The sequence below is a fragment of the Vulpes lagopus genome, chromosome 2 (assembly GCF_018345385.1).
Source record: "Vulpes lagopus strain Blue_001 chromosome 2, ASM1834538v1, whole genome shotgun sequence".
Classification (NCBI taxonomy): Eukaryota; Metazoa; Chordata; class Mammalia; order Carnivora; family Canidae; genus Vulpes; species Vulpes lagopus.
In genome coordinates, this window is record NC_054825.1 from 158,382,909 (window position 1) to 158,406,060 (window position 23,152).

The 23,152-nt window shown below is 42.5% G+C and overlaps 1 protein-coding gene across 1 annotated transcript; it reads right to left on the reverse strand.

Moving 5' to 3' along the window:
- Positions 1 to 209: 209 nt before the first annotated feature.
- Positions 210 to 15,571, reverse strand: LOC121485224 (V-set and transmembrane domain-containing protein 1-like). The gene is given in 9 exon segments (XM_041745345.1): positions 210 to 432; positions 435 to 467; positions 570 to 607; positions 953 to 980; positions 1,345 to 1,437; positions 5,066 to 5,104; positions 9,356 to 9,640; positions 9,768 to 9,803; positions 15,440 to 15,571. Coding segments are annotated over 9 exon segments (690 nt in total). The 5' UTR covers positions 15,474 to 15,571; the 3' UTR covers positions 210 to 328.
- Positions 15,572 to 23,152: the final 7,581 nt, after the last annotated feature.

The window sequence follows — 23,152 nt, forward strand, 5'->3', positions numbered from 1 at the left end:
GCAAGTCTATACCCTTGACCAACATCTCCCCAGTTCTCCCACTCACCGGAAACCACTATTCTACTCTGTTTTTATGAATTTGGTCAAAGCACATGCTTTTTTTTTTTTTTTTTTTAAGATTTTATCTATTCATGAGAGACACAGAGAGAAAGAGAGAGAGGCAGAGACACAGGCAGAGGGAGAAGCAGGGTCCATGCAGGGAGCCCGATGCGGAACTCGATCCCGGGACTCCAGGATCACGCCCTGGGCCTAAGGCAGGTGCTCAACCGCTGAGCCACTCAGGGATCCCAAAGCACATGTTTTTAGACACAATGTTATTGGCCTCCTGTCAGTTGTATGAGCTGGGGATATACTTGTAACTAGAGTATGGGCTGAACTGGGAGGTAGACAAGGTCAGCATATGGTGATAAGTGACCTTGTGGGGAGAACTCATGAGACACGTATCCTTTCCAGGTTGGATAAATCTGCTTGTGAGTAAAAGGGGGGAAAAATCAGCTCTCAGATTGCAGGAGTGAGACTTATTCTTTCTATCCCGTTGTTCCCCTGTGGTTTCTTCCCTTACCACTCACCTGCAGCCTCCTCCTTGGGAAATTTGGAATGTCTGGTTCTAAGAGACAGAAACACATTAAAGCATGGGATCTAAAGACTGGGGAGGAGGGGATCCCTGGGTGGCGCAGAGGTTTGGCGCCTGCCTTTGGCCCAGGGCGCGATCCTGGAGACCCGGGATCGAATCCCATGTCGGGCTCCCGGTGCATGGAGCCTGCTTCTCCCTCTGCCTGTGTCTCTGCCTCTCTCTCTCTCTGTGACTATCATAAATAAATAAAAATTAAAAAAAAATAATAAAGACTGGGGAGGAGAGAAGGGCTTTGGAGACTAGAGGCATGGGAATCATGGATGTGCAATCAGGGTCTCTGAGGAAGGGAGAGGCACGAGATACATCAAGTATATCTACCTTTTGGTGGCTTCTTCATGTGATGAACCTACAAAACAAAAAAAACAAAGGGAGGAATTTATATTTAAAAATTTTTTTTAAATTTAAATTCAATTTCCTGACATAAAGTATAATACCCAGGGCTCATCTCATCATGTGCCCTCAGGGAGAAATTTATCTAATAAGAAAATCTTTCTTTTCATCCCCCTTCCCCAGCGTTTAAAAACTGTGCTTTCCTAGGGTGCCTGGGTGGCTCAGTTGGTTAAGCTTCTGACAGTTGATCTCGGCTCATGTCCTGATCTCAGGGTGGTGAGTTCAAGCCCTGCATTGGGCTCCACGTTGGGCTCCATGCTGAGGTCCATGCTGGGCATGGAGCCAACTTATTAAACAAACCAGTCCTTCCCCAAACTCACCATGCTGGGTGCACATGTTGATGAAGAAGATGGAGAGGAAGAGGAGCAAAATGGAAAGGCAGGTGAACGTAGCAGCAAAGATGAATCTGGTGGCTAGTGGGAGAGGAAGAGGTAGGAGAATCAGTTTGGTTCCTGAGACACCCTGATCAAGCTTAGCAGACAGGTGCCAAGAACCAGATAACCTGGTTTCCAAAACTTTGCAGCTGCCACTTCTGAGCTGGAACTTCCAATTACTGCAGGAATTTCCTTCACCTCCCTGACCTTTTGTTTCCCTGTTCAAAGTGAGGACAAAAACAGTAGCTGCTGGACTGGATGGAGCTGGGGTTAACTGGGTGGGTCCTGGCAGAGAGGGCCTCACACAAGGGAAATCCCCAGTAAGTGTTTTAGCCATAGTAATAATTCCTATTATTTATCGTGAGCCGCCCTGTGCTAGGCGCTTCACACATGTTCTTCTCATCCTGACAGAGGCCCATGAGATAGCTTTCCTGTTCCATTTCATTCCACCATGAATGAAGTATCCAGAAGTTAAGGGGATGGCCTGGAGTCACACAGCTGGGATGGGCTTTGTGTCCTGGTAATTGTAACATTTTAGGACCGCCAGCCACAGGTCAGGCTAGCTTTGCGCTGGCCTCTGGGTATGGAAACACCAGAGAACTGAGCTTACAATCTGGGAGATGCACATTTACCTGAATAACTGATGCTGCAGAGAAAGCAGTAAGTCCCATCTCAGATGAATGAAAATTCAAACTCTCTCCCAGTTCAAGAGTCATTTGAATGGCATGTATACTCAGATATTATTCAGCCATAAAAAAGTAGAAAACATTGCCATCTGCGACAACACAGATGAACACGGAGGGCATTATGCTAAATGAGACGAGCCAGACAAAGACAAATACTACATGATTAGATTTCACTTATACATGGAATGTGAAACAAAACAAAATTAAAAACTGAACTTATAGAAGCAGAGAGTAGAGTGGTGGTGGCCAGGGGCCAAGGACAGGGGAGGTCAGGAGAGGCTCGTAAAAGGCTACCGGCTTCCAGTGAACCGATGAATTCTGGAGATCTGATGGATGGCATAGTGACAACAGTTGACAACACTGAAATTTGCTATGAGTAGATCTTAAGCATTCTCACACAAAAACCAAAGGCAAATATGCAAAGGGAGGATGTATTCATTAACTTGGTCCTTCTACGGTGTACACGTGCATCAAACCACCACATTGTATGCTTTTGTCAATTCTACCTCCAGAAGGTGGGGTACAGAGGAGAGGGGTGGGATGAGAATCCCTAACTTGAAGAGCTGGGTAACGATGGAAGGCACTGGCTTCAAAGCACAGAGCCTGGATCTGACTCATGATGTAGGATAATGAGATTGCAGTGATAACGATTATTCTCTCTCCCGATATCCCACCCACACCTGTCTCCCTCTGTAACAGATGATGCCAGTGCGCCACACTGCTTGCCCAGATCCCTTTGCCATTTTAATGCGCTCTGGATCATGGTTTATTTCACCTCCCAATGCGGACACTTGCTTCTCTTTGTGGGGGACTGCCAGGAAGGACCCAAAATGCCTCAGGATCTATGTATTCCAGGGACATCTCTTTACCATGACTGCCATTTGTGGAAGCATGAATGCCCTAGTTCTGTTGGTCACCAGTTGCCAGCGTGTGTGACCTTCTATGTCTCCTCTACTTTCCCAGCACCATGCAAAACATGCGGTGGAGGGATGATTGCTCAGTCCTTTACTTCTCAGCCCTCTTTCCCCTGTACCCCCTACAATGTTACATTCACATTAATACTTATTTGAGTCTTCTGGTGGCACTGAATCCAGGAGACCCTCAAAAGCAGCAAACTCTCTGCACATCTCCAGGGACATAAGGAAACAGGATGGGAGCAGCTGTTCCCAGACTAGTAGGACCCTCAATGGGAAGCAGAGAAACATTAGCCTCTGGCTTCTTCCACAGTGACTCACTAGAAAAGAGAAGTAGACTATTACAAGACTTTTCCGCCTTCATACGGCCCCACAACCTGCTGATCTGAGTTCACCCTGAGATGTCCACATTTCCTGGCCAAATTTCATATCACTCTTTACAAACTGCCAGAGTAAATTACAAAGTCTCAGGTGTTGATGTAAAGGAATCAGGCTGAGCAGTGGGACACAGCTTGACACGGGGTGTAAATGAAGTCACTGTCACTAGAGAGGAAGCCTGGCCTTGTGTGCACGGATACATCCGGATATGGGCCGGGGACATCATATCTGGGCTGAAAAACTTTATTCCGTTCAGAATTGCTGCAGTATAAATTTGAACTCAGAAAGTACATCTTCAGAAATTATATACACACCCACTAGGATGTCTATAATAAAATAAAAGGGAAATAAGTGTTGGCAAGGACGTGGAGATATTGGAACCCGCATGTATTACTGGTGGGAATGTAAAATGTTGGGGCCACATTGGAAAAACAATTTGGCAGTTTCTCAAAAAGTTAAACATAGAGTTACCATATGTCTCAGCAATTCTACTTCTAGGTAGATATCCAAGAAAACTGGAAGCAGGGACTCAAACAGGTACTTGCACACTGATGCTCAGAGCACTATTACTTGCCCTACCTGAAAGGTATGAACACCCTAGATGTTGTCATGGGTATGGGAATGGGGAGAAACTGCTTACAGGGTAGGAGATTTCATTTGGGGGTGATAAAAGTGTTCTGGAATTACACAGTGGTGACAGTTGCATAGCCTTGTTATATACTAAATGCCACTGAATTGTACACTTATTTAAAAGGGTAAATTTATGGAATGTGAATTATGAGTCAATAAAAAAGAAAGAAAATAAATAATGCAAGAGCTAAAAACATGAATGCACCTCTTCCTCTTCCCTGTCTCACACAGCACTAGACTTCCTGCCTTATTTCAGATACTTCCATGCTCCTTGACTCTGTCAGATTTCAGGTCTCTCCAAGAAAACATTCCTGGTGTGAATTATGTTCATAAAGCTGAAGTAGAAATCATTTCCCAAGTCTGCTAATACTGAATAAAAACATTTTCAAAGGCTATTACTTATTTTGCAAGGACATTTTGGGAGATACCCTTGAAAAAAACTGGTTATGACAGCCTTGAACAATTTTGGCTCTTTGGAGTGGATTACAGGGAGGTTATGAGTTGCAGAAATTAAGGATGAGTAAGCAACTAGATGCCAACTTATGTTATATATTTGGCCATTAAAATCTGGATGAGCTCCCATTTTCATCCAAAGATGCCAAAAGCTCTAAATTTTACAAGCATCTCCCAGGATAGAATCTTAGTCAATTCCTCATTGAAAAGCAACACCAGAGAAAATAACTTAATATTCACCAGTTTTTTAGAACTTTAAAGTTTTAGCAAATCCTTGGTCAGACACATTCCCAAAGTACCTGGGCTTCATGGGTCCCTATCCTGCTGCCCAAACCAGACAGCACAATCTCAATCCCATTCTTCACAAAACTCCACCATCGTTTTTCATCATGTAAAATGATAAATGACGCATCTGTAGCTGTTTTACTCATCAGCTTTTCCTGAACCCAGGAGGAGCTTAGCGGTCATCTGCCAGAAAGGCAGTCATTCTCCCAGTCACATTGAAAAAGCAGGCATCAAGATTCCTTCTGTGCCTTTTAATCACAGGGGACTGCCTGCTGCATGAGGTAAATATAATTTGGAAAAACATCACTCAAATTATCTTACATTTTTTTGCTGCAGGAGCTCCACGTCCATTGTCGTTATCTAGGAAACAGGATGCAAGAAAAAATAATCATAATGATTGACTGAGTGGAGAACCTTGGGCACTTAGGTCCTCATGTTCTTCTTATGGACTTTAGCCCCTCTTTGGGAACTGGAGAATGTCTTTTCTACTCTTGGGATGTTCACTGGGTCCCCAAATCAGGGCCAGAACATTAGATAGCTTTTTAAAAAAGATTTTGTTTGTTTGTTTATTTATTTATTTGAGGGGGGGAGAGGCAGAGGGAGAGAATTTCAAGCAGACTCCATGCTGAGCAGAGAGCCTGACACCAGGCTTGATCTCACGACCTCGAGATCATTTTTTAAAAAGATTTATTTATTTATTTATTATAGACATAGAGAGAGAGAGAGAGAGAGAGAGAGAGAGGCAGAGACACAGGAGGAGGGAGAAGCAGGCTTCATGCCAGAGAGCCCAACGTGGGACTCGATCCTGGGACCCCAGGATCGCGCCCTGGGCCAAAGGCAGGCGCCAAACCACTGAGCCACCCAGGGATCCCACGACCTCGAGATCATGACCTGATCAAGAAATCAAATGCTCACCTGACTGAGCCAGCCAGGTGCCCCCACATGACTCTTTTAATACCTCTGGGGTTTGACATTATTTTTAATAACAAAAATATTTATAAATGACCCAGCTAATTTCCCCCCTTCCATTCCTATTCCTTGTCAATCTTCCTGTTCCACCATTTTGCAAGTATTTTCTCCCATTTCGTAGGTTGTCTTCTTATCTTACTGTTTCTTTTGCTGTGCAGAAGCTTTTAGCTTGATGCAATCCCACTTGTTTATTTTTGCATTTGCTTCTTGTGCTTTATGTGTCATCTCAAAAAAAAAAAAAAAAGTCATTGCCAAGATCATGCAAAGGAGGTTTTCACCTCTTTTCTTCCAGGAGTCTTATGGCTTGGGGGCCTACATTTAAGTCTTTAATGTATTTTGAGTTAATTTTTGTGAATGGTGTGAGAAAGGGATCCAATTTCATTCTTCTGCATGTGGTTATCCAAATTTTCCAAAATCATTTATTGAAGAGATTGTTCTCTCCCATTGAATATTTTTGGCTTTCCTGCCAAACAGTTGATCATGTATGTGAGGGTTTAATTCTGGGCTCTTGATTCTGTTCCATTGATTATGTGTTTATTTTTATGCCAGTACCATGCTATTTGGATTACTATAGCTTGGGGATCCCTGGGTTGCGCAGCGGTTTGGCGCCTGCCTTTGGCCCAGGGCGCGATCCTGGAGACCCGGGATCGAATCCCACATCAGGCTCCTGGTGCATGGAGCCTGCTTCTCCTTCCGCCTGTGTCTCTGCCTCTCTCTCTCTCTCTGTGACTATCATAAAAAAAAAAAAAAATTGGATTACTATAGCTTTGTAGTATAGTTTGAAATCAGAATTTGTGACACCCCCAACTTTGTTCTTCTTTCTCAGTATTGCTTTGGCTATTCAGGATCTATCAGTTTTTTGGTTGAGTCTTTAGGATTTTCCATATATAAGATTATCTGTAAATAAAGACAGCAGTACTATGTTGAATAGGAGTGGTGAGAGTGGATCTCCTTGTCTTGTTTCTGATCTCAGAGGAAAGCATTTGACTTTTCACCTTTCTTTCTTTCTTTCTTTCTTTCTTTCTTTCTTTCTTTCTTTTTTTTTTTTTGAGAGAGAATGATATATATATATATATATATATATATATATATATATGAAACAGAACCTTGTATGTATGTATATATATGTATGTATATATATATATAGAGAGAGAGAGAGAGAGAGAATGAGTGGGGGAAGGGCAGAGAGAGAGAGAGAGAGAGAGAGGGACTCTCTGCTGAGCAGGGAGCCCCTTGAGAGGCTTGATCCCAGGACTCTGGGATCATGACCTGAGCTGAAGGCAGACACTTAACTAAGCCACCCAGGTGCCCCTGACCTTTCATCTTTGAGTACGGTGCTAGCTGTGGGCTTGTTGTGTACGTCCTCTGTTATGTTGATGAATTCCTTCCATAGCTTATTTGTGGAGAGTTTTTAATCTTGAAAGGGCATTGTATTTTGTCAAATGCTTTTTCTGCATCTATTGAGATGATCATATGATTTTTGTCTTTCTTTCATTAGTGTGGTTTATCATATTTATTGATTGTGTATGTTGAGCCATCTTTGCACCTCAGGGATAAATCCCACTTATCCATAGCATATGATCTTCTTAATGTGCTGTTGGATTTGGTTGCTAACATTTTTTTTTAAATTTTATTTTATTTATTTATGATAGGCACACAGTGAGAGAGAGAGAGAGGCAGAGACACAGCCAGAGGGAGAAGCAGGCTCCATGCACCGGGAGCCTGACGTGGGATTCGATCCCGAGTCTCCAGGATCGTGCCCTGGGCCAAAGGCAGGCGCCAAACCGCTGCGCCACCCAGGGATCCCGGTTGCTAACATTTTGTTGAGAATTTTTGCATCTGTGTTTATCAAGGATATTGCTTTGTAGATTTCTCTTAGTGTCGCTATCTGGCTTTGGTATCAGGGTAATGCTGGCCTATGAAACGAGTGTAAGAGTGTTCCCTAGTCTTCAATTTTTTTAAAGTAGCTTCATGCCCATCATGGGGCTTGAACTTGTGACCCTGAGATCAAAAGTCACATGATCTACCAACTGAGCCAGCCAGGCACCCTCAGGTCTTCAATTTTTTTGTGAGGGTTTGAGAAGGATTGGCATTATTCTTTAAATATCTGGTGGAAATCTCCAGTGAAGCCATTTGGTCCTGGGCTTTTCTTCAATAGGAGATTTTTTATTATTGAGGCAATCTCCTTATCTGTTGTTGATCTGTTCAGATTTTCTATTTCTTCATCATTCAGTCTTGGTTTATAAACTTCCACACAGATTTTCTTGTCATTGGTGATTGCCCAAGTCTCCAGGTGCTTCCAGACCACAGCCAACAGGGCCTAGAACTAATTTACAGTCTCCTGCAGGTTCCACAGCTGGCACTGAGATCTGTCTGCCTATTACTCAATGCACAGGCGAGTGAGACTCCTCTCAGGTCTCTTGCTGTACGGTGCCAGATCCCACACTTTTACAAAGGCACTTTTGTTTGTGGGTGTATGTCAAATTTCTGTTGTTGAAGTGGGGAAGGCAAAAATGAGGGATGTCTTATGGATTTTTCTTATTTTCTCAAATTGTAGTGGTTCTGGAATCCCTGTTTTCAGCAGAGCGAGAGCAATATATTTGCGTCTATTGTATGGAATCAGACATCAGAGTCTCATACTGTGACCTGGAGTCATCTCGGGGTCTTTATTGAGTAAGAGGGAAGGTTTTAGGAGGGATTCTGAAGAGGACAAAGCAACAGGGGTGAAGAGAAGTACCAAGGCTTCCACATTTCCAATGCACCTGGGGTCATTCTTACCCATCTCTATATTAACCACATCTTTTATTTTCTGTATTCAACACTTTGATATCTTGGGACCCTTGCTGACCCTAGAGATATCCCCTCTCAAGGTGTCCACTTCCTAGAGAAAGGAGACAACTTTCCCTCAAGCACCCTTCTTTTTTTTTAAGGTTTTTTTCCCCCAAAGATTTTATTTATTTATTCATGAGAGACACACGGAGAGAGGCAGAGACAAGCAGAGGGAGAAGTGAGCTCCCCAACCAACGCCCTACCCATGCAAGGAGCCAGATTCAAGCACCCTTCTTAAGTGCAAAACAACCAATCCAGAGCCCATACTTCCAACCACCTCCTCTATGGCTCTCACTCTCTGGGCCAGGGTTCCCCTGCCCTAATCACTCCAGGGCCAGATACCAGACAGTCAGGGACAGCATCTATACCCCATAGCCAATCCTAAGCCTGTTCCTTCTTACAGAAACCACAGTAAAGGCTCTTGCCTAGTCTTATCCCTCCCTCTGCTTCCTCAGTGACCTTGATACTTCTCTATATGGCCCTGTATGGCATGGCATACCCCTCTTCTTGGGAAGTCTAACAAACTATCTTTTTTTCAATGACGGTCATCTCTTCATCTTTGACCATACTGTACCTCAAATTTTCTATTGGCATCTATCTTCTAAAACACTCTCCCACATCCACCTCATTGATACATACTCATAATGTTTGATGAGAGCCTGTCCCCACACTCACTTCCCATTTCTCCCATACTTTACACCCAAGTGGTCACACCTGTCTTTTTGTTTCCTGGATTCTTCTTTCACCAACCAGGCTCCATCACAAGAAAAGGACTATATGCCTCAAGAATAAACCTGAAGCTGCCTTTCTCACCTTTGACTTGCAGCCACAGGTGTTCACTCTCCTCTGACCACTCCTGGGAGACCATTGTCTTGTAGGCACAAAAGTACATCCCAGCATCCTTCGGTTGCAGGTGAGTGAGGAGGAATTCAGCCTCATGTCCTGTGGATCTCTGCTCCTGCCTGTACCCAGAGTCCTGCAGCTTCCCCAGCATGAATGTCACATTCTGGAAGTGAGACTGGCACCTGAGGCTCACGTTGCCTCTGTGTTCAACCATGTTGCTGGGCAAGGCACTGAGCGTGGGTTTGGGAAGCATTTCTGGCAAAGAATTCAGAGTTAGTCTGACTCTTCATCATGACATCCACCAATGCCCTCCTAGAATTCAGAGGATTAAAGAGAAAATATAGGATGCAGGAACAGATAGAGTTTATGCGAGAAAACTCACCATTCTTTTTCTCGTCTTCAAAGCCCAGGGAAAGCCCTGGAAGAGAAACCCTTATGAGACATAAATTACATACTCGTGTTTGAGTACGTATCAGGCAGAGAGTACATGACTAATTTGTTAAAGATCCATCTTATTTCTTTTTTCTTTTAAAGATTTTATTTATTTATTCATGAAAGACACACACCGAGAGAGGCAGAGACACAGAGAGAAGCAGGCTCCATGCAGGGAGCCCGATGCAGGACTTGATCCTGGGACCACAGGATCACACCCCAGGCGGAAGGCAGGCACTTAGCAGCTGAGCCACCTGGGTGCTCCATCCATCTTATTTCTTGAAGGCACTTCTTTGGGTTGATTTTTTAAACCTGTTACTTATGTCCCATTGTTTCTCATTTTGTATATTAATTTATATACAAAATTCCAGCAACCTTTTCTGATCTATCATGTTGCTTTCACGATCAGTCTTTCACCATCTAAATATCATCACATATTTACTTGTATTTTCCTCTCCTGCTTTCTATGACTGAACTTTTCACTTAGATAATGCAATGGTTATTTATTTTACTGTGGAGTGTGAGCAGAGTGTTTCCTCTCTGATTCAAATGGGGAGAAACCACTCTCTCTGCCCAGGTTCTTCTTTTCATGAAGAATTTGAGACATTCATGGTCCTAAATGCCCTTTCCATGTGGCTCTGATCTATATAAATGTTAGACCCTACTTCTCCTGTGTTCTGTTCTATGTATTTCATTCTGGAATAGAAAGGTCATCTCATGAATGGAAATATGGGAAACTAGTCTTGGGGTATGTCAAGAGGTGATGTTAGAATGTCTCTAGATGCGAGAGTGTCTCAGGATATCTGGCCTTTCTTTAAACTCAGGAGTCAACTCACAACATGGACCCTCAAACTTCACCAAGAAGGAAGGAGATGGTGGCCTGGTGATGCACTGAGTCTGAGCTTGCAGTAATAATGGTGGGAATTTGTAGTTGGAAATCTTCCTCTGGGTGGTCAGGGGGTCGTAGGTCTCATGGTCCCTTTTTATTTTAATTTTTAAAAGATTTTATTTATTTGTTCATGAGAGACACAGAGAGGCAGAGACATAGGCAGAGGGAGAAGCAGGCTCCCTATAGGGAGCCTGATGCAGGACTTGATCCCAGGACCCTGGGATCACCACCTAGGTGTCCCTCATGGTCCTTTTTTAGTTCTTTCCTCAGAAACCTGCTTTTAGACTCATGTCGCCTCAGCTCTGGTATTAGCCAATATTCTGCACAGTGATTCCCTTAAAAAAAAAAAAAAAGCACACAGGTGCCTTGAGTTCATTTTGCATTGTGAAACCCTACTGGAGAATAGGTTGTGAAAGTGAGGGAGGAGTTCTCTTTCTTTGATAAATAAAACTGTATATATTTAAGTTACACAACAGGATATATAGAGAATATGATATATAGAGAAAATGATTACCACAATTAAGCCAGTTAACACACTCATCAGCTCATAGTTACCTCTGTGTGTGTGTGTGTGTGTGTGTGTGTGTGATGAGAACATGGAATTATTAACTACAATCTCCATGCCATGCATTGGATTCCTTAGAACTCATTCCTCTTTCCCAAAAAGGGACCACATTGGATATAGACAAGGAGGGCTAGCTGCACAGAGGAAACTTTAAGGGGAAGGCAGGATAACTTGAAAAAAGCACTTCTCAGGAAAGAAGTACAATAAAAACCCACCAATTGGGGCACCTGGGTGGCTCAGTCAGTTAAGTGTCTGCCTTTGGCTCGGGTCATGATCTCAGGGTTCTGAGACTGAGCCCCCGCATTGGGTTCCCTGCTCAGCAGGGAGCCTGCTTCTCCCTCTCACTCTGCCTGTTGCTCCCCCTGCTTGTGCTCTCTCACCCGCTCTCTCTCTCAAATAAATAAATAAAATCTTTAAAAAACACCCCACCAATTATCAAGAATCTGTCACTTGGATAACTCTTTACAGACACTGGCCACTTACATGTTTATATTATTTAGTAGATCCTTGGCAGACAGCTGTCATCTCCCCTACAGCTACCATGTTTGCCTGCTCTGCCAGATATCCTACATTTAACATTCAGAACAGTCTCACATGCATCAAACAGGGAGCCGGACAATGTCCAGCCTCATTAGGTGCTAGCACCTTCCACAGAAATAGGAAGGAGTGGGGACACTCGAAACCACAGCTCCCTAAAAACGAATGTGATACTGTGATTTATGATAAGAAATATACATTTGATCTTTGTCCTGGTTCCTGGCACACAGCTCCTAAAACCACATTTTAAAAGTTAGTTTATTTATTTATTTATTTATTTATTTATTTATTTATTTATTTATTTTAGTAGTTTCTACATCCAACATGGGGCTTGAACTCATGTCCCTGAGATGAAGAGTCCCATGCTCTTCTAAGTGGCCCTACCGGGCACCCCTCTCTTGGAATTTTTCTAGGCATTGAATGCAATAAAAGTCTTTCATTATGTTAATGAAGTGACATTTGGACCACACTTAAGGATGAGGGCTGGTTGCCAGGGGAACCAACCATATGGTGACAAGGTTGGAACTTTCATTTCCATCTCCTTGACTTTTGGAGAGGGGAGAAAGGCTGAAGATGGAATCAATTGCCAATGGCCAATGGTATAATCAATGGTACCTATGCAATGAAGCCTCTATAAAAGCTCAAAAGGATGGGTTCACAGAGCTTCCAGTTTAGTGAACATATGGAGGCACAGGGAGAGTGGTGTGCCTGGAGAGGACATGGAAGCTCCCTGCCCTTTCCCCATACCTAGCCCTCCACATCTTTTCCATCTGGTTGTTCCTGAGTTACATCCTTTTAGAATATACTGATGATCTAGTAAGTTAAATATTTCTGTGAGTTCTGCGAGCCTCTCTAGCAAATTAATCAAACCCAAAGATGGGGTAATGGGAACTCCTAATATATAGCCAGTTGATCAGGTGACAATACGGACTTGCCATTGGCATCTAAAATGGAGTGGGGGTAGTCTTGTGTGACTGAGCCCTTACCTACAGGATCTGATGGTAACTCCAGGTAAATAGTGTCAGAATTAGTTAAGTTACAGAACACCCAACTGATGTTCAAGAATTGCTTGGTGGTGTCAGGGCCCCACGCTCACACATTGGAATTGGGTGCCAGAATTGGACCTCCAGATTACTGTTAAATTACAATTTAACAAGGGGCACCTGGATGGCTCAGTGGTTGAGTGCCTTTTGCTCAGGTTGTGATCCTGGGGTCCTGGGATAAAGTCCTGCATCAGGCTCTCCACAGAAAGTCTGGTGCTCCCTCTGCCTGTGTCTCTGCCTCTCTCTCTCTGTCTCTCATGAATAAATAAATAAACTCTTTAAAAAATATTATAATTTAACAGATCTTTTGAGCTCATCATCTGGAGAACTTAAAAATTTTACATAAAATATTAAGATTATATTGTATTATACAAAATATTATCCGATTCTGTTGTAGAAAGAAACATTGCAGTGATACATCATGATGGACCTTAAAAATATCATTCCAAGAAAAAGAAGCCAGATATGAAAGGTCACATGTTGCATGATTCCATTTTCATGATATACCCAGAATAACTAAATGGAGAGACAGAAAGTAGATTGGTGGCTACCAGGAACTGTGGGAAAGGGGATGGTGAGTGACTACTTCATAGGTACAGCATTTCCTTTATGGGTGATGAAAACGTTTTATGGTGGTTATACAACACCGTGAATGTTTAAAATGCTAATAGATTGTATACTTTACAGTGTTTGCTCTTATGTGAATTGGACCTCAATACAATTTTAAAATCTTATGTGAGTTAGGTATGTTTACCTTCTGTACTAAAGATATATAAGGATTCAAATATTAAAAGTCTACCCAAAATAAGATTAAGTGGAAATGACTAGTTGTATTAGTTTAGGGAAGCAACCTCCGTTAAGTGCAATGGTGGTTCTGGCTTCCAGAGCAGCCTGACCCAGGGATTTAGTGCTGTTAGGGTCTTTTTTCTTAGCTGCCATGTGTCATTCCCTCTGAATGTTGTCAGGACAGGACCAGGAGCCTGGAAGCAGAGCTGTAGGCAGCTAAAGATGGGCATCTCTGGGAGGTTACACTTATAGAGGACCAAAATTTATCTGTATCCCAATACCAGTAGAGAAATTTCTTGATAGAGCTGGACTGGCTTGCTTTGCAACATAGATCCATCCCTGGAATGATGATTATGGCCAGAGGGGAGGACGATCATATGGGTTGATTTGTGTCCCCAGAAAGATATGTTCAAGTCCTAACCCCAAATACCTGTGAATGTGTGAACTTATTTGGAAATAGTGTTATTTCAGAGTAGGCTGGTCCCATAATTCAGGATGGCTGGCATCCCCATTAGAAGTGGAGGGACATCGGGGATCCCTGGGTGGCTCAGTGGTTTAGTGCCTGCCTTAGGCCCAGGGCGTGATCCTGGAGTCCTGGGATCGAGTCCCACATCAGGCTCCCTGCATGGAGCCTGCTTCTCTCTTTGCCTTTGTCTCTGCCTCTCTCTCTGTGTGTGTCTCTCATGAATAAATAAATAAAATCTTAAAAAAAATAATTTAGAAGTGGAGAGAAGTGGGGACAGACACAGAGGGAAGATGGCCACGTGAAGGCATGAGGGATTGCAGCAAAGTGTTTGCAAACAAGGAACCCAGCCCTGCCAGCTGTCCCCAGAAGTGAGGGGAGCTTGGAATGAATTCTCCCTTGGAGCCTCAGAGCACTCAAGAGGAATTAACTCTGCTAGCACCTTGATCTTGGACCTCTGGCCTCCAGAACTGTGGGAGAGTACATTTATGTTGTGTTAAGCCACTTGGTTTGTGGCACTTTGTCACAGCAGCCCTGGAAATGAATACGGGCAGAGTGAGGTGGTCTCTCGACTGCCCAGCTTATTCTGCTCTGTAGCTGGAGAGCTGGAGGTTTGGTGCATAGTGACTGACAGCCACCCCTAAAGCTCAAATGTGTGTGTGGGAGGAGCATTACCCCAAAAGAAGGGCTGTATTGCAGAAGGAGGAAGGAACTAGGGCAAATGACAAGTCCTGATAGCCTCTACACAACCCCTCACCCCCAACTCACGAAAGAAGAACCAGAGTCTTGGTCAGTGGAGCTGCTGGTTCGTAGTCTAGGGCTCCTATGAGATCAAGCCAAAGTCATAATCCCAGGTCTTCATTTACAGGCTGAGGTCCCTTTGATTACATCATGTTCAAGTTAAGAACAGTTAAAAACCAATCTGAGGATAAGGCTGGTCAGAAAATTTTCTTTTCATTCATTGTCCCCAGACATAGCCCTTTTCTGTAGTCTTGGTCTGTACCCAAACCTACAGCTCCACACCCTATGTGCCCTACCCTCCTATATGCCAACAAACATTCATGGCAAGACTGATTTTGGACAAATAAAGTTTGGAGAACTCATGGGAGCTCTGCATTTCTCAGCTGAGTAAACAAGGGTGTCACCCCACGTCTCTGAACCTCACTTCTCCATCTCTGTGTGCGAGCACCAGAACAGAGGCATGTCATACCACAGCCCACAAAACTCTGACAGGTAGCATGTGTCCAGTACACAGAAGACATCATTTCACATCAACCCCCGCTTCACCGTGAATTTTCTCACCCACCCAAACCCATCTGTCCCAGTCCTGGAGACTCACCAAGGCAAAGCAGGGACAGGAATTCTGTGAGCATAGTGTCCCTTCCACCCAGAACAAGATCCCGTCTTCAGTTTTATAGTTCAAAGGAAGAAGGGGGACTGGGCGATCGAGGCTCCCTCCTGCCCACCTTGTCTCCAAGATGTGTGGGTAAAGGTTTTACCCTGACACTTGGTTCTCCACTGCCTGGTGTACAGTTTCCTTTTCACAATCAAGTCAGGAAACCATCGGTGACAACATCTCCCTCATAAATCCGGTGTGTATGGCTCCAGCTCCACCCACCCTGAGACCTGTCCTATCTCATTTGAAGTCTTGACCAAGACATTTTCTTTAAAAAAAGATAATAACTGTTTTGGAAAAAGTCTTAGAGTTGCAAAAGAATAGTACAGAGTTGCCACATACCCATCAAGCATCTTTCCCTGATGGTAATAGAACTACAGTACATTATCAAAAACAGAAAATTCACATCAGTGCAATATGATGGCTGGGTGAGTGCAGGTAGCATCTAAAATATAGGAGTCTCGGGCAGCCCAGGTGGCTCAGTGGTTTAGCGCGGCCTTCAGCCCCGGGCGTGATCCTGGAGACCTGGGATGGAGTCCCACGTCGGGCTCCCTGCATAGAAGCAGGCTTCTCCCTCCACCTGTGTCTCTGCCTCTCTCTCTCTCCCCTCTCTGTGTTTCTCATGTATAAATAAATAAAATCTTTAAAAAAAAAAAGGAGTCTCTAGTACAAGCTGAGGACCCACTGCTCCTGAGAGCAGGGTGCTCAACAAGAAAAAAGAAATGGATGTCTGTCTTTGAGGCTGAGTAAGCTTCTCTTTTAGTAAATCTTGACAAATGGGTCACACAACATCAGATTTTTTTTGCTGTGCTTTCTTTTACAGAAGAGAAAGTAATCAAGGAATCTTGATTGTAATCTCTCTTAGAAGAGAAAGTAATCAAGTAATCAAGGAAAGTTTCTATTCAAATTTTTTCTCAAACAGGAAAAGTGTAATCCCATTTTCCAGGAATGAAGGAGGAAATATTGATGAATTAAGGGAGCAAATTCCTCTCTAGAAGTACAACAACAATCTTTCCTTCCCAGCTACTCATTGCTCTCTGAGTCGTTTAAGAACTCTTGTTGATTAAAGATTATTTCATATAACTGAAAACACTAGGGTTGTGATGAGTTCAAGACATGAGGGGATCCAAATACTGAAATAATGGTACTGGGAATCTGTCTTTCTCCAAGTCTAAGTGCCACTTTCCATTGTGTAGACCTCACTCTCAGGCTGATTCTTTTCATGTGCTGGGAAGATATCCACCAGCATCTCTAGACAGAAATAATGTGCTTGCACTAACACTTGCAAGAAACTCATAAGGCAGACTCAACATTGCTTGATCTTGGTTTGGATGTCCATTCCTAAGTTGATTGATGTAGCCAAGGTGATGGATTGCACTAATTGGCCTTTCTGAGACATATGAGCACACCTGTAGCTAGAAAGCTAGATCAGTCTCATTTAACCAGAGAGTAAGTGATAGTTGGCCAATGTCCCAGTCAAGATAGTCATACTAGGATGTACTAGATATGAATAGTTGGACATGCAAAAAGTAAATACTGTTCACTATGTGTCTTCATCCACCCATGTCAGGCAAGATTTTGTCTCCATCTAAGAACTAATCTATGATTCTTCTTTCTCTTAACCACGTCTTTAACCATGAGATTGCTGAAATCATGTGCAGATGCCATAATGTTATAACTATACATCAGTTTTCTAGAACTATTTTTTAAAGATTTTATTTATTTATTCATGAGAGACACACACACACAGAGAGGCAGAGACACAAGCAGAGGGAGAAGCATGTTCCATGCAAGGAGCCTGACGTGGGACTCGATCCCGGGTCTCCAGGATTAGGCCCTGGGCTGAAGGCAGTGCTAAGCCGCTGAGCCACCTGGGCTGCCCAGTTTTCTAGAACTATTAAATCCCCTGTCTGGAGGTATGAGAGGTGGGAGGAAACATGGTTATCTGCTGATACACAATGTTACAAGGGTTTAAAAATCGTATACTGCATCTCAAAACAGATGCCAGCACTTCAGATACACAATACCCTAGCAGAGGTAACACACAGCTGAGCAAGAAACTGAAAGTAGATTCTCATACATTCTCTGAGAATGTATTCTCTGAGAATTCTCTGAGAATTCTCTGAGAAGGCAAGATAGATCAAGTACCTCAGGTGGGATTAAAATAATTGGAGATATTAGGACTGGAAGGGAAGACAGAGTAAGTGGGGAAAAGCTTCAACTCTGGACCTCTACATGTCTATTAAAGATACTTTGTTTGAAGCTCATCACCTTGTGATTCAACCTCAACCTTTTCCTGCAATTATTTTTAAGCACAACTTTTCAGAAGTTAAGTTTCCAACAGAACACCAATGGGAAGTGAGTCCTGATTTTTATTAAAGTTTGAAATCACTAAGATTCAACCCTACCTAGTAATAGGAATGTGTGTGAATGCACATTGTGCACACATGCTCTCCATATCTCTCAGATCCACTTATTTCTTTATTTAAAATAAATTTATTTTTATTGGTGTTCAATTTGCCAACATATAGAATAACACCCAGTGCTCATCCCATCAAGTGCCCCCCTCAGTGTCCATCACCCAGTCACCCCCACCCCCCATCTACCTCCCTTTCTACTCACCCCTAGTTCGTTTCCCAGAGTTAGGAGTCTCTCATGTTCTGTCTCCCTTTCTGATATTTCCCACTCATTTTTTTTCCTTTCCCCTTTATTCCCTTTCACTATTTTTTATATTCCCCAAATGAATGAGACCATATAATGTTTGTCCTTCTCTGATCCACTTATTTCTATCCAGTTTTTTCTGCATTAAGATGGGGTAGCGTGGCTCCAGTTCACATGTCCTTCATCTTCCCCCTGAGAACAACGTGCTAGCCCTCACATATTCTTTTCATGGAAATGGAAGATGCATAGGGGCTAAATCAAAATATGCCATGCCCCCTGAAGACCTGGGCTGGAGTTAAAATATTACCACTCGCACCTTATCCTGTTGACCAAACCAAATAACATGGCTGAATCTACAATCAAAGAGCTATTAATGATCTATTGCATTACAACTTCTTGGCCACAGTATTCATATCCATCCCATGAACTAAATATGCTCATTCCCATCCCAGGATCTGCCCCCTCAAATTTCCATCCAATAATGGCCCCAGGCTTTAAATCTAGATCTAGTGATCATTATCAAGTCTATAGGTGGCTCCTTTTGACCCAGGACTCATGAACTAAAAAACAAAGTAGCTTCCCCATACATCTATGATGACAAAAGAGAAGTGTGATAACCACAATACTCTCACTTGAAAAAGTTTCTTCTCTGTGTGTGTAGAAGATGTACAGCAGTTACTGGTTTACAGCAACTTCAAAATCACTCTGGGAAAATGCTGCTAGAAGCCACAATTATGGAAGTGGAAATGTTCCTTCATAAAGTTTCAGTTCTGTTCTCTATGAGGGGACATGTCTATGTCCCATGCCCAGCCCACTGTCCTGTGAGGTTTTTTTTTTTTTTTAAGATTTTATTATTTTTTAAAAAAGATTTTATTTATTTATTCATGAGAGGCAGAGAGGGAGAGAGAGAGAGAGAGAGAGAGAGAGAGAGAGAGAGAGAGAGAGGCAGAGACACAGGCAGAGGGAAAAGCAGGCTCCATGCAGGGAGCCCGACGTGGGACTGGATCCCGGGATTCCAGGATCATGCCCCAGGCCAAATGCAGGCGCCAAATCGCTGAGCCACCCAGGGATCCCCTGTCCTGTGAGGTCTTGCTTCCTCCCTGTGAGATGTCTTTCATCAGCTTTCCTGTCCACATCTGAAGAGGACCTTGGAGAATATGACCCTGTTGGTTGGATGGCCCAGTTTCTCAGCTTGCTTTCTGTACATAGAAAGTTGAACCTTTAAGTCTTTGTATAATTTCTTTCTTTAAACAAAGATTTTATTTACTTGTTTGACAGGGAGGCAGGGAGAGTGCAAGCTGCAGGGAGGAGCAGAGAGAGAGAGGGAGAAGCAGACTTCCCACTGAGCAGGGAGCCCAATGTGGGGCTCAGTCCCAGGACCCCAGGATCATGACCTGAATTAAAGGCAAACCCTTAACCTACTGAGCCACCCAGGCTCCCCTTTATAATTTCTTTAAGCTCATGCTGGCAGCAATTTTGCCAGCGTAGCTCTCAAAACCATTGTGGATTTTGGGACATCTGGGTGGTTCAGTTGTTTAAGCCTTGGAATCTTGATTTCGGCTCAAGTCACGACCTCAGGGTTTCTGGAGCAGAATTCAGTGATTTCTTACATACAACACCTAGTGCTCATCACAACAAGTGCCCTCCTTAATTTCTATCACCCATCCAGCCCATCCTCCACCCCCTTCCCTCCATCAACCCTGTTTGTTCTCTATCATTAAGAGTCTCTTATGATTTGCTTCCCGCTCTCCTTTTTTTCTTTTCCCCATTCCCATATGTTCATCTGCTTTGTTTCTTAAATTCCTCATATGAGTGAGATCAAACGATATTTTCCTTTCTCTGACTAACTTATTTCACTTAGCATAATACACTCTAGTTCCATCCATTGCAGATGGCAAGATTTCATATATATATATCTCCAGGTGCCCTATTTTTAACTTCTTGAGGAACCTCCAAACTTGTCTATGGAGTGGCCATACCAGTTTAAATTCCCACCGACAGGGGATCCCTGGATGGCTCAGCGGTTTGGCGCCTGCCTTTGGCCCAGGGTGTGATCCTGGAGTCCCAGGATCGAGTCCCACATAGGGCTCCTGGCATGGAGCCTGCTTCTCCTTCCTCCTGTGTCTCTGCCTCTCTCTCTCTCTCTCTCTCTCTGTCTTTCATAAATAAATAAATAAATAAATAAATCTTAAAAAAAATTCCCACCAACAGTGCATGAGGGTTCCCCTTTCTTCATATTCTTGCCAACATGTTGTTTCTTGTGTTGCTAATTTTAGCCATTCTGGCAGGTGTGAGGTGGTATCTCATTGTTGTTTTGATTTGTATTTCCTGATGATGAGTGATGTTGAGCATCTTTTAATGTGTCTATTGGTCATCTGTATGTCTTCTTTGAGAAAATGTCTATTCGTGCCTTCTGCCCATTTCTTAATGTATTATTTGTTTTTTGGGTTTTGAGTTTGACAAGTTCTTTTTTTTTTTTTAAAGATTTTATTTATTTATTTATGAGAGAGAGAGACAGACAGACAGACAGAGGGAGAAGCAGACTCCATGCAGGGAGCCCGATATGGGACTCGATCCTGGGATTCCAGGATCATGCCCTGGGCCAAAGGCAGACGCTCAACCGCTGAGCCACCCAGGCATCCCGACAAGTTCTTTATAGATTTTGGATACTAACCCTTTATCATATATGTCATTTCAAATATATTCTCCCATTCTGTAAGCTGTCTTTTAGTTTTGTTGACTATTTCCTTCACTGTGCAAAGCTTTTTATCTTGATCAAGTCCCAAGAGTTCATTTTTGCTTTTGTTTCCCTTGCCTCTGGTGACATGTCTAATAAAAATTTATACAGTGGAGGTCAAAGAGGTTGCCGCCTGTGTTCTCCTCTAAGATTTTGGTAGTCTTACAATGTCCTGTCTTACATTTAGATCTTTCATCCATTTTGAATTTATTTTTGTGTATGGTATAAGAAAGTGGTCCAGGTTCATTCTTCTGCATGTGCCTGCCCACTTTTCCCAACACCATTTATTGAAGAGACTGTCTTCTTTCCATTGGATATTCTTTCCTGCTTTGTCAAAGATTAGTTGACCAGATACTTATGGGTCCATTTCTAGGTTCTCTCTTCTGTTCTGTTGATCTATGTATCTGTTTTTGCCAGTACCATACTGTCCTGATGGTTACAGCTTTGTAATACAGCTTGAGGTGATGCCTCCAGTTTTGTTTTTCTTCTTCAGAATGGCTTTGGCTAGTCAGGGTCTTTTGTGGTTCCCTACAAATTTTAGGATTGTTTTAGCTCTGTGAAAAATGCTAGTGGTAGAGATTGCATTAAATTTGTAGATTGCTTTGGGTAGTACAGACAATTTAACAATATTTCTTCTTCCAATCCTTCTGGATCTTTTACCTCTTTAGTTGATTTATTCCTAGGTATCTTATTGCTTTTGGTGCAATTGCAAATGGGATTAATTCCTTGATTTCTTTTTCTGCTGCCTCGTTGTTGTATAGAAATACAACAGATTTCTTCACATTGATTTTTTATCCTGTGACTTTGCTGAATTCATGCATTAGTTCTAACAATTTTTTGGTTGAGTTTTTTTTTTATTTCTACATAGAGTATCATGTCTTTTGCAAATAGTGAAACTTTGACTTCTTCCTTGCCAATCTGGATGCTTTTCTATTTCATTATGTGGTCTGATTGCTGAGGCTAGGACTTCCAGTACCATGTTAACTCGTAAGGGGATATCCCTGTCTTGTTCCTGACCATAGGGGAAATGCTCTCAATTTTTCCCCACTGAGGAGGATATTACCCATGGGCCTTCCATATATGGCCTTTATGATGTTGAGGCATGTTCCATCTATCCCTACTTTATTGAATGTTTTTATCAAGAAAGGATGCTATATTTTGTCAAATGCTTTTTCTGCATCTTTTGAGATGATCATATGGTTCTTATCCTTTCTTTTTATTAATGTAAAGCTCATCTCCTTTAGGAATGTTTGGGGTGATATATAAGAAAAATTTCTGATATATGTATATAATATATGTATATACATATATATGTATATAGCTCCTATACTGTTATCTTCTTTTGTCACAAACCAATACATTTTATTTATTTTTTTTTAAAGATGTGTTATTTATTCACGAGAGACACAGACTGAGAGAGAGAGGCAGAGACATAGGCAGAGGGAGAAGCAGGCCTCCTACAGGGAGCCCAGTGTGGGACTCGATCCCAGATACCAGGATCACGGCCCAAGCTGAAGGCAGGCGCCCAACTGCTGAGCCACCCAAGTGTCCCACAAACCAATACATTTTAAAGAGTTCCATGCCAATGAGTACTTTCTCACAACATGGTTGTAAATTGCTTCCACAGTGTGATTTATTTTTTAAACTTTTAAAAAAATGTTGAGGCTCTTTTCTTTATATTTGTATTTGTGTATACACACACACACACAATATATATAATCACATCTTTTTAGAAAATTGATATTTTATTTTTAAGCTCCATAATGTGATTTAAATTGATGCATAGGCTTCCCCTCTATGGAAGTAAGAACTTATAACTAACCAGTCCTACTTCTGCACATTTATATTGCTCCCAACTCACTTGCTGATATAAACATAATTAAAATTAACAACCTATAAATCTTTTGGATAACATTAATTATTCCTCAGAGTGAACTACTGAGATTTAAACTTCCAGATGGAAGGCTATAAATGTGTGTGGCGGGGGGGAGGCAGATTAGCTTCATAACCTAGTTGCCATTTAGTAAAGAATATTGATTTATCATTCTGAAAACTGATTATGCATATGAAGTTTTCCCAGATTCTAATCAACATTACATGTTAGCATTAAAACCTTTTTGTAAAATAGAGAGTGAAATGGCATCTTTTCTCGTTCCTGGGTTTGATTGCTTGGAATAGTGAAAGTCTTTCTTTCCTTTCTTTGTTTTGACTTGTATTTTTTTTCATGTGGAATGTAGTCACTGAGAAAGATCTGTTAA